The following is a 15,913-nucleotide window of genomic DNA, read 5'->3' as shown; positions in this document are numbered from 1 at the left end:
ACTATAATGACTTAAACAGCTAAAACTCAGTGAAACAGCTTGAATGGATAGTTTCAAATATAGAAACAATTCTCACTACATAAGTGTACAAGTTGTGCTATTTTTTACATAAAAAAATAATTATAAACATGTTGCATAACTGTGCATAAATGAATAAAACATACAACTTTAGGCTGGGAGTGGACACTTCCTCCTCAGTGTTGATGTGTGAAGCAGGGAAAATGGGTTCGAGTGAGGATGTGAGCGGATGTGGCAAAAGCCAAACTGTAACAGCTCGACGACAGAGCTGACCTCCTGTGGGGTGGGGGGGGTGGGGTGGGGGGGGGGGTTTGGTTGTGCTGTGATGGCTTTCTCTCAAAAAGTGACCCAGGGCCTTGGATTATTCCTGCACGAGACTCACCCTGCAGGCCTTAACGACCGGCTGTTATTGTCCAGACACTCCAGCGGGCCCTCAGAGGTCGAGTGGAGTCGCGGCCCCGATGGCTCAGGACTGCTTTAGCAGCAGAAGAGGGACGCTCACGGTGTCAGGCAGGTTCTCATCACGTTGTTGCTGATTGGAGTACGCGCTTGCGTATTCATCATTAGATGACACTTCAGTTCAGACTTTGTTCATGGAGATCATTTGGACAGAGAACAAGTTTTTCATTAGTCGTTCAGGACTTGTTTTGTCTGCCCAAACTGATTGAATTTGGCACATAACCGGTGGCTGGTCTGGCAGGAGCCGGGTATTTGATCAAGGTCCCTGTTTGGCTACCGGGCTCCATGTGATCACTGCATCAGACAGACTCAGCCTCAAAACAGACAAAGTGGTGCGTTTATCACTGCACCAAATGCAAAACAGGAGAAAACATTTGTTCGTACAAGCTTAATAAAACAACAGCTAACACAAGCTGGACAAAAGCCTGCCCCGGTGTTTACCCTCCTCGCTGCCATGCTCTACTTTACAACCCCAAAATCCATGTGGCTGTTTAGCATATGAATACTGAGATATGATAAAAGGAGTTTAGAGAGAGCTGATGAATACGTGTGGCTTTGAAGCGGTTGTTGTGTGATCGTGTGCAGATGAGAGCGTGGGAGGTGTTGTGTGTGTGTGTGTGTGTGCGTGTGTGTGTATGTGTGTGTGTGCGTCTAACTGGAAGTGTTTGTTGATGAGGTTGACATTTCAGCGCACAGTGAGAGGTTTAACCACCAGCATCTGGGACATTTTTCTCTAAATCCTGAAACATCAGGGCCAAGAGAGGTAACAACCAAGCCCAACCTCCAATTTAATCCACATAGTCGGGATGTGTGTGTCAAACTGAGGACACCGCTCTCCACACACTCTGCAGGATTTCAGCACTCTGCACATACACCGTGGATTCATCACCTTAGCAACCAGCCGATTCAAAGATGATGAATCATGCCAAAGACTGCTAATTTCTTTGCAGTTGTCAAACATGAACAATGGGTGGTAAGAGGGAGTCACTTTGTGTGTGTGTGTGTGTGTGTGTGTGTGTGTGTGTGTGTGTGTGTGTGTGTGTGTGTGTGTGTGTGTAGTTGAACGACTATCACAAAGACAATGACATAGGGAGCAAAAGAAATTCACGGCTAATCGGGGGGCAGTGATGGAAATTAAGAAAAGACCCGTGAGGGACTCCATGCCTGCTCTTTGAACTCATGAATGAGGTGAAATCTCTCTCTCTCTCTCTCTCTGTCTCTCCCACTGCAGGGACTCATTTCTGCCATATTTGCAGCTTGTCAAAGTATCACCAACAAGCAGAATCCAACAAGTGCGCCTACGACCAGAGATCAATGGCTGTAGTACATAGATGAATAAATGTCGGTCAGAGTCGAACAAATACCCCAACATCTCATCATGTCCACAGTGTTTATACAGTGCACTGAGATTTCCAGTAAACGTGTCTGTCAACTCACCCCTGACCTGTTGTCGTCCATACTTTCAGGAGGCTGAGTGGGCCTGAACACTCCTCCTCACAAGCAGCAGTGTTGGGGCGAGTCAATAGAGAAGCAGCTGACACACATTTTTACAGCACACTAATAAAAAAAACAATGGTGTCAAAGATTGAATGGACTCACACGGGTCCGGAATGCAGGAGGAGGACTGCTGCTGTTATTAAATGTGCGCTGTCATAAATAGACCCCTCAGACGCTGCCAACATGAAGCGCCGCTACTAATTCAGCAACAAGATGCAAACGTTGCTTCAGTCAATCCCTGTTGAATCAATAATAATGCAGCGTGAAAGCCTTACGTGCTCGCGCACACCGAAGACAAACGGCGCCCACTGCTGGTAAACAGAGGGACCTTAGTACGTCCAGTTCAGTTGCTTCCCTGAAAATTAGTGCAAGGCTGAGTCAATAATGCTGTAATGAGCTCAAACATATTTGAACATTCATCACATTCATGAAAGCAGAATTACAATTCATGTCAGATTTTTCAGCTTCACACACAGAAGTCAGTGGTGAGTTTGTGAAGCTGTAATTGATTTACAGCCCCTTTTTTTTTTCGTTTGAATATATAAAAATAGTCTTTTGTCTTTTGGGGCTGGTCAGAAACTTTACCGTCTGATTATTGGTCATTATGTTATTCCCTGGACTGTTGTTTAATCATGTCTAACCACAGTCACGGTGCTATTCCTGAGCCACTTCATAATCACCTCAAGATCTTGCTGATACTATTAGTTCACAAAGTAATCAGCTGTAATTTCCCCAGCAGTGACTCATTTAGGTCATGTATCTGTTCTCTTCTGTTTGTAGATCCTTCTCCTCTCCCACATCATTTCCTAACAAACTTATTCTTCATCGTTCATATAAACCAAGTCATTGTTGCTACATTGTTATTTTGTGTGTTTTCTATACATCAGATTTTTAAAAATATTATTTCAGTGCTATAAATGATGGAGATCCCCATCTCAACAGCAGAAAACAATGTATTGATGGTGTAAATATCCACACAGGCAGTAATGAACGGCTGCAGTAACCAGCTAGCGACCATGTTTTTAAGTTCCTTATAGCCCAGGGCTCCAGCCTCTATCTCCTTTACTATTCATTCTTTAGAATTTCTTTCTACAAATATATCTGAGTGTTTCTCTCTGATTGTTCACCAGAACACTTGGGGTCTGGGAAAAGCCTTTTCTCAGCAGGATTATTTTCTACTGTCTGAAAAAAAAACTCTCCCTAGTTATGGCACATTACGTATCAAAATCACGAAGATAAAAACAGTATAAATCTCACAGAAAGGTGAAAAATCTTGCAGCTCTGTAACAGAAAAGCCAATAATGAGGGCAAGTAGCTTCCCAAAAATAAGAAACATAAGTGTAAAATACAACAGAGTGATATTATCTGGACATGCAGACCCTGAAGGGATTTCAGCCCGCTCGACCCGGTGTCATTTCCTGCTCTTTTGGGTCGGTGATGTATGACCAGGCAGTGTGATGCATGTGGGCGCTGGAGGTGTGTAATGTGCCATGTCCTGGTCACAGTGTTCCCTTCTCTCCACCGGTCACTCAGCAAGAGAGTTCCTGTGGGCAGAGTGAGAGAGCATCACACTCTACCCACACACTCGTCCTCTAAAAACCACAGTCATCTTCATATGCAGAGAGAGAGAGAATCAAGCAGTGTGGTTATGAGCTGTTTGAAAAAAAAAAAAAAAAAGCCTAAATGTTACTATCAAAAGAGCCTCACATCTGTGTTGAAAGGAGCCAGCTGCCAAAACAGTGGATCTGACAGTCAAAAATGACGGCTCTGCTCATATTAAAGAGTTAAAACTCACACATCTTAGGAAATATAAATGCCGCTGAAGAAAGAAATCATTTGCTGATGGGGCCTAAATGGGAGATTGTTTCATTCTGTGTGAATCTTCCTTCATACTGCCTCACAAATAAATAGACCTGTGGGCAGTAACAGTACATCTCCCTATACTTATCTCCTTCCCTTTGGAGGGAAAGTCATGCACTATTCATGAGGAGGCCGACTCTCGGTGTATTATTCATAAGAGGGGTCCTTGTCTGAGGCGTCAAACACACACGCCACAGATGGATACTTTTTATATACCGTGGGGACGTCCATTTTTAGTCTCAGAGTTCTGTGGGAATCCAGCAGTTGATCAAACCCAACAGTCCCAGAGACGGCGTCTCGATACAGCTCAGCATGCTGGAATGAAGGCAGAGTTCACCACACACAGTCACTCACTCACCGGCTGGCGGTATTGCAGCCTAATTCCATGTTTTTCTGACTGTAGGGAGGACATTGGAGTACCTACAGAAAGTTCTTGCACACAGATGGAGAACATGCAAACTCCACTCTTCAAATCACTGGATGGAGCTTGAAAAGGGAGGGTGCAATTTAGCAATGATAACTCCTCTAGATCTTATTAATTCTGATTAAAGACATTGTACACAGGTGTGCCTTCCTTTGCATCCTGAAGAGGGCAGCAAAACACCGAGTGATGTGAGAGTCATGCAGCTCAGCAACAGGTCCACCCTCACCGCCCGCAGCATCTGGAAACCCCTTCCTGGCAGGAGATGAGTGAGTCTCTTCACACTCTTTACACTGCTCCGTGTTTTTCATCTTTTAAAGTATCTTCCTCCACATAACACATCTTTTGCAAGTTTTTTTTTAAATTTGCACACTGCATTTTAATTTTATACCTATCGTTAGACATCAGTGTGATCAAGGATGTTTACTAGCTGCAGTTCTTTCCAAAAGCTTTTCCAATGTTATAAATCGCCGCTTATACCAGGCTCTTCATCGGTGCTGGCATTAGGTGGAATAACCAGTAATCTCAGAGTTTGGCCAATCAATTTTGTGTTTATCAATCCACTATTTAGAACGTAATTTTTGGGTTTTAGCAGAACTGATGATTTTTTTTTAACGTTATTCTTGAGGGTTCAATATTCTTGAAAGGCATGTGTCTGATCAGCAATGTTTTGGCTCATTTTGTTAATCAATATCAAATCAAAAATGTATCATTGATTGCTGGACTTCAGCTGTTTGTTGTTGAAACTACGTTTTTGTTTCATAAATGTTTGATAATGAACAAAACTCTGATAAAGTTATTGAGATTATCTTTTTCTGTAGAACCTTTTAGTGCATATTGTTGATCCAAACTGAAGGCTGAAGGACAGAAGGAGTCCAAACTTGACCCCCAAACTGATGTCAGCAGATACTCTAATGCAATTTCGTTACTTTTGCTTTTTATTACCCTCCCATTTAGTACAATCAAATATATATATATATATATATATATATATATATATATATATATATATATATATATATATATATATATATATATATATATACATGGCAAAAATAACAGTCAGTGCCATCTGATCTCCACCAGAGAGCACAGTTTTCTTTGAAAACACTCATTTGAAATGATCTTGAAAACAGACATGGCCACACTGTCATTTTTCTCTGGATTACACAAAAGAGGTGGAAGACTAGTCCTAAATATCCAGCCAGTTCTCCTCATGTCCCTGTCTTTTATGCAACAGTTACATTATTGATAACTGACATGCTTTGTCATTTTTCAGTGTTTGGTTAATGTCTTTACAAATTCACCCTCACCATGGATGGGACCCTCTGGTGAGCCTGTTTTGACCCCGAGGCCGTATGTTTGACAATCTTAGCTGTAGAGAATAGTTAGGAAAATAATAAGATGTAAAGCAGTTTTTAAATAAACTTTATCTGAATATACACAGTTGACTTGCTTTGCTTGGGAAATATCAAAAGTGATTATTTGATTTATTACCTCAGATGGACATGTGTTGCATTTCAATATACATTCAATGAGATGACATTCTATCATCAAATAAAAGTACCTCAAAGTTAGGAGCACATCAAAATCCTTTGTGCATTTCTAAGTTTACTTCATCACAGTGACTCCCTGCATGAAACACCTCGCAAAAGCAGAATATTAGCATCTCTTTAAAGGAGGATTACTAAAAAATGACAGTTTCACACCTGCGTGACTGTTTCTGCCACCAATCTGGAGGAAGATTTACTCTGCCAAATGTCTGTTGTGCTGGGAAATGAGATCGCTTTTTTTCTGTCAGCGGCATGAAATGGTACAAAATGGAGCAAACAAAAAAAAAGGTTCAGAAATGAAAAATGGTGGTTTGCTGGATAGAGAGAGAGAGAGAGCAAGAGTTAAAATGTTGTCCTGTTAATAACTGCCACAATTCATACATTTTCAATATTGTGAACCAAATGAACCATATATAGAATAAAAAAAAAGGAATAGACAAATATAGAAATACATGGATGCTCTGCTGAATTCCACTGAGCAAGTATGACCCTCTGCAGCATTAAATCCATTACAAGCTTGAGAGAGGAACACATCTATAAGCCCCAAATCTCTTTAATGCAACACCCATTAGGAAAGTGCTGAGCTCTTTACCAACAGCTAAGATGGACCAGCACTCTGCAGCACTGCTGCCTCTGCTCTACATTCAGTGGAGTGCAGAGAATCACAGATTAGCACACATTAATTTGGAATATCGGGATATGAGTCGATCATTTTTGAAGGTGTCTTTCTTTCCTTGCCGCTGTTTTTATATTCTCACAGTTCTTCTCATATAATTCATCAAGCTGGTTCATTCACAAGGATCTCTATTGTTTCTTTGTTTTTATTTTTTTATTTAACTAAATATGAGGAGGTGGATTTGTTATAAAATAATTTAATACCTTCTAAATAAGCCGCAGTCGAGGTCAGGGGGTTATAATGGTTTTTTTTAGCTGAAAGAAGAGACTCATTGAAAAAGTGGTCTGACTTTTTAAGGTTTAAACAGAAATATTCAACTAAATATGCTCGTCTTTGACAATTGCATGCCCCCCTCCCTTTTTTAGCACCATTGTGGAAGGAAGAGAATTTGGCTGTACTATCACACTTTGCCTGAATAATGGCAATATTTAACTCATCGAAATTTTTGAAAGAAATATCAGTAACACTTTACTTGAAGCACTCGGTATAACACATTATAAGCACATTTATAAAGCATTATAGCCATTATAGCACGTGTAGCTATAGTTATAAACACTCATAAATGATCACAATGCCAGGATCTAACCCTAACCCAGCATAGGGTTACTATGCTGTATAGTGAGTTATAAAGCACTGTGATCATTTATGAGTGTTTATAACTACTTATAATCTGTTATACCGGGTGCTTCAAGTAAAGTGTTACCGAAATATCCTCTCAAACGTGAACTTTTTACTTGTTACTTGTTATCTTTATTTAGAGAAAACAGAAAAAAATATGAAAATACGTCCAAACTACAAATAGATCTCAGTAGCATGATTTTTCAAAAAATGTTTGACAAGATATTTTTATAATGACTCAAAATACAGCGTCACTGAGTAGCTCCTTGGTAGGCATGAGCAGGTGTAACCTTAATATCTTGATGAGTGGTCAGTTATGTTTGCAGTGGTGGCTGGATTAGATATTAACTGTGGCCTAAATCAATTTGTGCTGACGGATTTGGAAAACGATAATCCAAGGTGTGCCTTTTATAAGCCAGACTGTGGACACCTGAGTCCATTTGTAGCAAGGTCCCTCTCCATCACTCTTCCACGCAGCCAGAAGAATTACCACCGGAGGGCTGATCGCAACCGCTAGCCGCAACCATGAACGGCACAGAGGGACCCTATTTTTATGTCCCTATGGTGAACACCACCGGCATCGTCCGGAGTCCTTATGAATACCCTCAGTACTACCTTGTCAGTCCAGCGGCCTACGCCGCTCTGGGCGCCTACATGTTTTTCCTCATCCTTTTTGGCTTCCCCATCAACTTCCTCACTCTCTACGTCACCCTCGAACACAAGAAGCTGCGAACCCCTCTAAACTACATCCTGCTGAACCTCGCGGTGGCCGACCTCTTCATGGTGTTCGGAGGATTCACCACGACGATGTACACCTCCATGCACGGCTACTTTGTCCTCGGTCGCCTCGGCTGCAATCTGGAAGGATTCTTTGCTACCCTCGGCGGTGAGATCGGCCTCTGGTCACTGGTTGTTCTGGCTATCGAGAGGTGGGTGGTCGTCTGCAAGCCCATCAGCAACTTCCGCTTCGGAGAGAATCACGCCATTATGGGTTTGGCCTTCACCTGGATAATGGCCTCAGCTTGCGCCGTGCCCCCGCTCGTCGGCTGGTCCCGCTACATCCCCGAGGGCATGCAGTGCTCATGCGGAGTCGACTACTACACGCGCGCAGAGGGATTCAACAACGAGTCCTTCGTCGTCTACATGTTCATCTGCCACTTCTGCATCCCTCTGTTCGTGGTGTTCTTCTGCTATGGCCGTCTGCTCTGTGCCGTCAAGGAGGCCGCCGCCGCCCAGCAGGAGTCTGAGACCACCCAGAGGGCCGAGAGGGAGGTCACCCGCATGGTGGTCATCATGGTCATCGGTTTCCTGGTGTGTTGGTTGCCCTACGCCAGCGTGGCCTGGTACATTTTCACACACCAGGGCTCCGAGTTCGGACCGCTCTTCATGACCCTCCCAGCCTTCTTTGCCAAGAGTTCCTCCATCTATAACCCAATGATCTACATCTGCATGAACAAGCAGTTCCGCCACTGCATGATCACCACCTTGTGCTGCGGGAAGAACCCCTTCGAGGAGGAGGAAGGAGCATCCACCACTGCCTCCAAGACCGAGGCCTCCTCCGTCTCCTCCAGCTCCGTGTCTCCTGCATAAAAGGGCCACCAGACAAAGGCTCCGAGATCCACTATCCAAGAAGAAGACTTCTGCTTCCCCAGGGAAACGACTGAAGGCTAATGTCTACAGAAATAACGTCCTTTTTGTATTTTTACAAATGAGTTGGTTCAACCTAAAGACAGTTGCAGGAAAGGTCAGCCCATTACAGAGTTGTTCCTGTATGTACAGAACATCCAACTTAACAATCCACGAGATTTTTTTTTTTTTTCCTGAGAAGAAAGGAAAAAATGTTAAATCTTCCACAGTTGGATCCTATATGATACTGGCTTATTTTTGAATGTAGAGGCATGTAATCAAGGCAACGTAAAATAAAACGCACTTTGCAAACGACTCATTCTGTTTATGTTTTACTTCCCGTTTGGGCGGCAGGATGCATATATATGTCTGTAGTGAATTCATTCTAATGAATAAATGTGAATGACCTATTCAGAATGCATCTATGTCTTGAGTCAAACATTTAGAAAAACACATAAAACTTAGAAAGTAGTGTGTGGGGCTTCTGTCCCATTGCTGCTGTAATCTCATTACTATCGCAGGTCACCTTGGACTTGCACTTGTCCTCATAAAGGGATTATGATATTATTAATCAGGAATGAATGTACACATGACACACAACTTATCTGATGATGAAAATTAATCATATTAATTGAAGGTCGACAAAGATTTGCTGGATAACACTAATCTGGATGACCAGGAGATGCAAAAGTTCCAAATATAGATGTTGAGATAAAGCCAGTGTCAACTAGACAAGACGTTGCTGGAAATACGCAGTTAGTTAGTTAGTGTTCAGTGGAACATAAAGACAAATAAATAACCACTATAGTGGTTGTGTGTACTTGTGAATTTCTTAAATTCTTTAGCAGTGAACACCAAAAAAGGGCCATACTTACTAATACAACTGCAATTGTTTGAGATTGGAAATGCTCTCAAACATGAATAGATTCTATTTTAATATTTAATGCTGTCACATTTCTCACTATTGGACTTCTATGCACATCGTTTCATGAACCAGTGACAGAAAAAAACATGTAAGAGGATAAATAAGAGTTAAAATTTTTCAGATCTTGAGTTATGTTCTATAAATTGTGACTTTTATTTTGTATTTGTTACTGAAGAGACCTCAGCAGAGCGAACACAGGAAATGTGACACTGTTAACTCATTTGTTCTTCAGTGTGTCTCAATCTATTAATATCCTTTTGATTTAGCTTTACAGGGATGTTCTCGGCGTTTCAGGCTGTTGAATTTGTTAAAAGTGTTTCTCCACTCATTTACATCTCTAAGAGCCACATTACAAACTCAAATAATGACGCCGTTCCTCCTCCTCGGCTCTTCAGAGCGCGGTGAGTTTGACTTGGAGGAAGGAACAAACCGCGTCATGATCCCTCCCGTAATGACCTTCATGTGTAGCTATGGCAACCATAATACCAGAGGATCTTTTGTAGAATAAAGATATTCCTGCTGAGCAGTCTGAAGTCGAGCTCCAGCAGAGAGCTGAGGGGGGGGGGAAGAAAAAAAAATATCTGTCGCTCTCTGAGTTTGGGACTAAATTAGGAAGAGCTTGACTTGCTGTTGTTGCACAGAGCAGCTTTGGAACATTACAGAAAAAGAAATTGTATGAAAAGACTGTTTAAAAGACTTGCAATATAATATATAAAAAGGCGGTGATATATATGGAAGAGATCAGAGGAATTAAAAAAACTACCGCAAAAAATATAAAGAAGCAGCTCTTTAACGTGTCCTAGTAGATAATGCATGAAATATCAATGACGCAATTATTTTTTTTTTTTAAAAGCATGCATTAAACATGTGTGCCGTTTGTCTTAAAATATTTTTTTTCTTCCATTTTTCAAATATGACACACCAGAGAGATCATAGAGGGAAAAAAAAAGACTTTCAAAAGGCCTCTCCTGAGACATTGTACTGGGTAGAAATATAAAAATCCTTTTGAATTTGTATGGAAAACTTTATTTGATAATAAAAATAGCATTCACAGACTTCTTTTGATAGCTACATATACAGTGTAATCCATCTCAAGGAAAGAAGCTGGATAAGTCCACATCTACTTGTACTTTGACTAATGTTATGTATAGCTTCATGGGTCAAATAAAGCTATGAACAATGTAGTATTTATATATGCATAGTTATATAAAAACGATTGGCCCATATACATGTACTGCTTTTATCAACACAGAGACAGCATTATGTCTGGAGCACATTGCAAGAAATAATGCTTGAAGAACACAGACTGCATACAAGTGCTTTATAATACAAAGGCAGGCTAACCATCAAGAGAGATTCAAACCATCAAACAGTTTCTGATTGACCAAATACAGTCTTTCATTGTTAAAATGTCTTTACATACCTGATCCGGAGTAAATCAACACATTTCCCATAAATCATCAGGTCCATTTCAGAGATATAAACACAATATCACATTCCTCACTGCTGAGGCTTTTTCATAAATTTCTCTTTTATACAAGAAAAAAGGCAACATTTTATTCCTCGTCAGGTTTCTAAGAGTTACATTGTAAAATTTCTTTACAGGTGATGGCCAACAGGTTCACTTTTTAAATGTGTTTTTTTCCGTTTTTTTTTTCTTTTTTTTTGTTAAATACAGTACCATGGCGACAACAGTGATCAAACAATGCATTTGTTGTGGTTCATCCGATATATTTTTAGTTTTCAAATGAAACATAAAACAGAGAATACACACAAAACACATTAAAAAGCAGCGGTCAGACTCCAGTGGCGTGACGGCATGGCTCAGCATGGCAGATTGGTCGTCTCCTGTACCGGGACTCTCCGCATGTCACCAACACAACAAACCACAGCAGCTCTTTGTGTGAGGACCCAAAAGGAGGTCGGTGTTAAAAAAGAAAAGTGGGTTATAACAAACATGAGGACAGGGCTAACAATCACTGTGGCTTTACAGTGCATGTTCCTCATCGCTTATTCTCCTTCAGACCGATCAGATATAGTGGTTAAACTATGTTTTAATTTACACATGCATCTTGCACAGGGACAATTTACACATTTATCTGACTTTTTTTTCCTCTCTCTTTTTTTTTTTTTCTTTTGGCATTTCCGAAAAATCAAACTGTATGGCAGCTTCAGCTGGTATTATGGCAAAATGCATTCTCATCTGAAGTTCTTAATTTTGTGGAGCAAGAAATTTGGATCAGAGAACAGTTTTACTTTTAGCTGAAAGTGAGTCAGTCTCTTCTCGAGGGGCGATTCCACTACAGGGAAAATGTTTAAAAAAAATTTAATGTCAATGGTAATATCAGTTGTCTGACTTCTAAACTTTGCATGTTTGTGGCTATATCTGAGCAAAGCAGGGCGAAGTGCAACACATTTCAGTGATAGGGCACGAGTAACAGGTACAGCATGCTTTACCAGGTACAGGTTTCTACCTTGGTTCTTAGAGATTCGATGCAGCTTACTCAAGATATGTGCCAGATCGAGAAAATAAATAGTGAGCAAATTCAAAAAGATCATATATTAGGTTTTATAATCAGATATTAAAATTTGATTTCTCACCTTATCCAACATGATTTTTCACAGTTCTGGTGAACCATCAGTGTCTTGTGCTATAGTTTGTTCAGTAAAGCAATTCAGAAATGGGGGGGAGGAAAATAACAAACATTTAAAAACCTTTTGAAAACAAGCTTAGTCACCCACAACTGGAAGCATGTTTCATACCTCTGAGGGAACAAATATTTAGAGTCAGCAAATGCCTACAAAAAAAGCAAAATCACTGATTTCATATGCAGGCACATACAATACCTTTACTATAGTACAACAAGCTTTGTTATGTTCAAAATAACAATGACAAAACAACCAGTATGAACTGATAGAAGGATTGTACTCCTGCTGTTTTAATGAATCTCTGGGTGGGAACACAAGTACTTAAGTCAATCAAATCAATCAATAAACCATTCAGCCAAATGAATCACAAGAGTTCGTATCCTCAGAATTCCAATTCCAGTGTATGGTACATAGTTTGCACAGACAGAGGAGAGAATGGTGGGGGATCTCTGCTCTGCTCTAGATGCTGAGGTCTTTGGGGCTTTCTTTGTACAGCCTTCTCTTGGGCTCAGGGAGCTGCTTTGGGCTGCGGCCCGCTGCGTTGTTGTTGTGGCCTGTGTTGTTGTAGGCAGCGTTGTTGTGTGCAGCGTTGTTCTTCATCATGCTGTAGTAGTCTTTCAGTCTGGGCGCTGCTGCATAGTTCAGCTCATCCCGGCTGTAATTGCTGTCGGGGGAAGAGTCCCGTTCCACTCTGTATCGTCTCTCCGTCGTCCCGTTCATCTGGTATCTCTCCTCCCGCCTCTCTGAGGAAGGGTCCCTCAAAAGGTTGCCGTTCTTCATGGCTCGGTCGTACGCACGGCCCCTGGACAGAGACAGGGAGCTCCCGCTGTTGTTGTTGGTGCGTTCGGGTGTCGACGCCTCCCTGACCCGCCCGGCCGTCTGCGAGTCCTTGAGGAGCCTCCGCTCGTAGAACTTCCGTTCGGGGGTGGCCGCGAGGAACCCTCCGTCGTCGTACTCACGCTCGGGTGTGTGGTCGCGGTGCGCCCGCTCGGCCCTGCGGTCCATCGACTTGGCCCGCCGGCGGTCGGGAGAAGAGGCGCGCTTTCGGGTGGGTGAGCGGTCGAGGGAGCCGCGACGCTGCCGGTGGAACCTCCCGTCCAAAGTAGAACTGCTGCTCGAGAGCTCGCGCCCTCTCAGTTTCTCAGCAGCTGCAGCCTTTTTCCCTGAGCTGTCTTTCCTCAGAGTCTTCAGGAGTTTGGAGATGCCGCTCTCCGACTCGGACTTCTTGACTTTGCGGCCACGGCCCTTCTTGTTGCCACTGCTACTGCTGTTACCGTTGTCAGGAGACTGCTGCCTGGGGGTGCTCTGACTGTGATTGTTATTCCAGGGGTGATGATGATGGGGGTTAAATTGTCGACCTTGGTAGTCCATTTGATCCGACCCGGCCCTGTCCCTGTTCCTGTCCATGTCTCGGCCACGCGCAGCCTCCTCCTGGCGTGATGGTTTGTGAAGGTCTGGTGGATAACTGGACTCCAATGAGGTGTGAAATCTGCTGTTGTGCGGCAGCGTTCTCACTTCCGGAGTGTTTTGTGCCCCGGGTGTGGAAGGGTGCCCGTCATTGCTGCCGTCTGCAGGAGAGGACAAACAAGCTGACTGAGTGATATTCTCTCATCAAACACACGACATTCATCGCTGTCAGTGGACACCGCTTTCCTTTTCACTTGACGTGAACTCTTGCATTGATGTGACACAAAATCAATGCAAGAGATTTTACGGAAACCATGCATATGTAAGCTTGTTCATATGCTCTATACAATCCCAGAAACAATCAGACTCATCTAAATGGGTGGGCAAAATTGGGCTTTACTATTACGCAAGTAAAATGCATTGAAGTGATGAGTCACTTCAATATATTTTCACTATCGTGCTGGAGGGTTGGAACACAAGGTGATGCCAGCGACAACAGCAGGTACAACACATCAGCCAGTGTAGGGCAGGGGTTATCAATGACACAGCAGGCACCTGGGAAATCATTCAAACACAATGGTGAACAACTCAATGTACATCAGCTGGAAGAACAAACCCAAAAAACAAACAAACTGAAAAAAACGGTATTTAGCAGCGGGTCGTCCAAATAAGGGTCAGTCTGTGATGGCAGCAGAGTGTGAGGAGCGATGGCTTTAAATTAGTCCCATTCAAAAGTATGTGGTGTAGCGCTGGGAGCGGGTGGCGGGGGTGGAGGGAATGTGCGTGTGCAGGTCAAATACAATTTAAACAGGTAAAGTTTATTTTCAGGCATGACGAAACATTAAGCATGTACACAATGTACAACGACCAAATGCAAACACATACAAAATAGGATGCAAGGTAGGGATGAGCTGGAGGGAAACTCAATAAAGAGGGAGTAAAATGACAGGGGGAGTGGATTGGGACAGACTTTTGGCTACAAACCGTTGTCTGATTTTGGCCCATTAGGTAGAAACAGGGCTCTCCCATCTTGTCATTCCTCATTGTACCAACAGCGAGATGAGGAGCCATCATCGCTGGAGAGAGGAGGAAGAGCCCAGCAACAGAGACAATCAGAGAGAAAGGAGGAGCAGAGTAGAGGACAAAGCAAATAAAACAGACAAGAGGCTGTTTTACAGTGCACCTTGATATAGAAGAGAAGGGGTTTGTTGTGAAAGGGCGATTAGACCGTACAATCAAAAACATTCTGGAAGTGGGAAATGTGCAAGATAATTAAAGCCAGTAACTATTACTGAGAAAAATCACAGTGCGACTTAAGATTATGAGAGAGATAATCCAACAGAGCACACAGCTCTCAGGACAGGACATCTCTTCAGCATTAAGGCGTCTCTGACACAGATCCGAAAGGGAAATAAAATCACCTAACAAGCTTGTATCACAAGAATTTCTTCATCTAAAAAATTATAAAGTATCTTCTGTTCTTCATAAATAACGGCATTTTGTATTTTTGGTGGCACCTGACGTAGATGAGAAGCTTTACCCTTGTCTGTAAAGTGTGCAGTTGATGTAATTACAAGAAGACTGAAGCACGGCAGCATGTCTACCTACCATATTCAGGTACTGATCCATCTCCCCGTTTCAGGATGAGCCGAGCCCTCCGTCCTCCATTCTTGATCAGTTCAATGGCACGTGAATGCTTCATGTTTTTTGTGCTCTCACCATTAATCTCCAGGATCTCGTCTCCGACCTAGAGAGAGGGAAGTTTGAGGCTTTCAGAGAAGAAAACGAGATTTGCAGGGTGGTAAATAGAGGAGAGACTCAGTTTCATACATACCCTCATCTTCCCATTTCTGACAGCAGCCCCGTCCTCTGCTAGTCTCAACACATATAGGTCCATGTTGTACTCCCGTCCTCCTCTCAAACTGAAGCCAAATCCTTTATTGTCTCGCTCAAGGTCCACAGAGTAAAACTCAGCATCCTGAGGAGATAAAGGAGAGATAAAGAGAAAGTTACCAGACAAGATTGACTAATCCATAGTGCACAGCGGAGTCAAAAGGTGAGTCCAAACTTCAGGACTAATCAAGCCATGTCCCACAAAAACTCCCAAAACGTCAATGGCACTACAATACCCTGGGATGCATGAATAATTAATGGGGCATGGGCCTGTGAGGTGGATGTAGATCACTAAGCAAGGGCACCACAAG

The 15,913-nt window shown here is 42.5% G+C and overlaps 2 protein-coding genes across 12 annotated transcripts in view; one reads left to right on the top strand and one right to left on the bottom strand.

Annotated features, from left to right (window-relative positions):
• The first annotated feature begins 7,537 nt into the window (after positions 1 to 7,537).
• Positions 7,538 to 9,040, top strand: LOC115407645 (rhodopsin). The gene has a single exon (XM_030118071.1). It carries the CDS (start codon positions 7,628 to 7,630, stop codon positions 8,690 to 8,692), a length of 1,065 nt encoding a protein of 354 aa, XP_029973931.1. The 5' UTR covers positions 7,538 to 7,627; the 3' UTR covers positions 8,693 to 9,040.
• A 2,251-nt stretch (positions 9,041 to 11,291) lies between these two features.
• LOC115407641 (membrane-associated guanylate kinase, WW and PDZ domain-containing protein 1-like) overlaps positions 11,292 to 15,913 on the bottom strand; it is a 78,594-nt gene continuing 73,972 nt past the window's right edge. For 10 of the 11 annotated variants that reach the window (XM_030118059.1, XM_030118062.1, XM_030118061.1 and 7 more), the window contains 3 exons: positions 15,544 to 15,687; positions 15,318 to 15,456; positions 11,292 to 13,870 (listed from right to left, as the gene is read on the bottom strand). In XM_030118059.1, the coding sequence (XP_029973919.1) occupies positions 12,762 to 13,870; positions 15,318 to 15,456; positions 15,544 to 15,687 (1,392 nt within the window). In that variant the 3' untranslated portion in view covers positions 11,292 to 12,761. Of the gene's footprint in view, positions 13,871 to 14,693; positions 14,786 to 15,317; positions 15,457 to 15,543; positions 15,688 to 15,913 lie in introns of all 11 variants that reach the window. The other variant, XM_030118069.1, reaches the window with a different exon arrangement.

This window comes from Salarias fasciatus, chromosome 20 (genome assembly GCF_902148845.1).
Source record: "Salarias fasciatus chromosome 20, fSalaFa1.1, whole genome shotgun sequence".
NCBI lineage: Eukaryota > Metazoa > Chordata > Actinopteri > Blenniiformes > Blenniidae > Salarias > Salarias fasciatus.
This window is presented reverse-complemented; position numbering and strand designations above follow the sequence as displayed.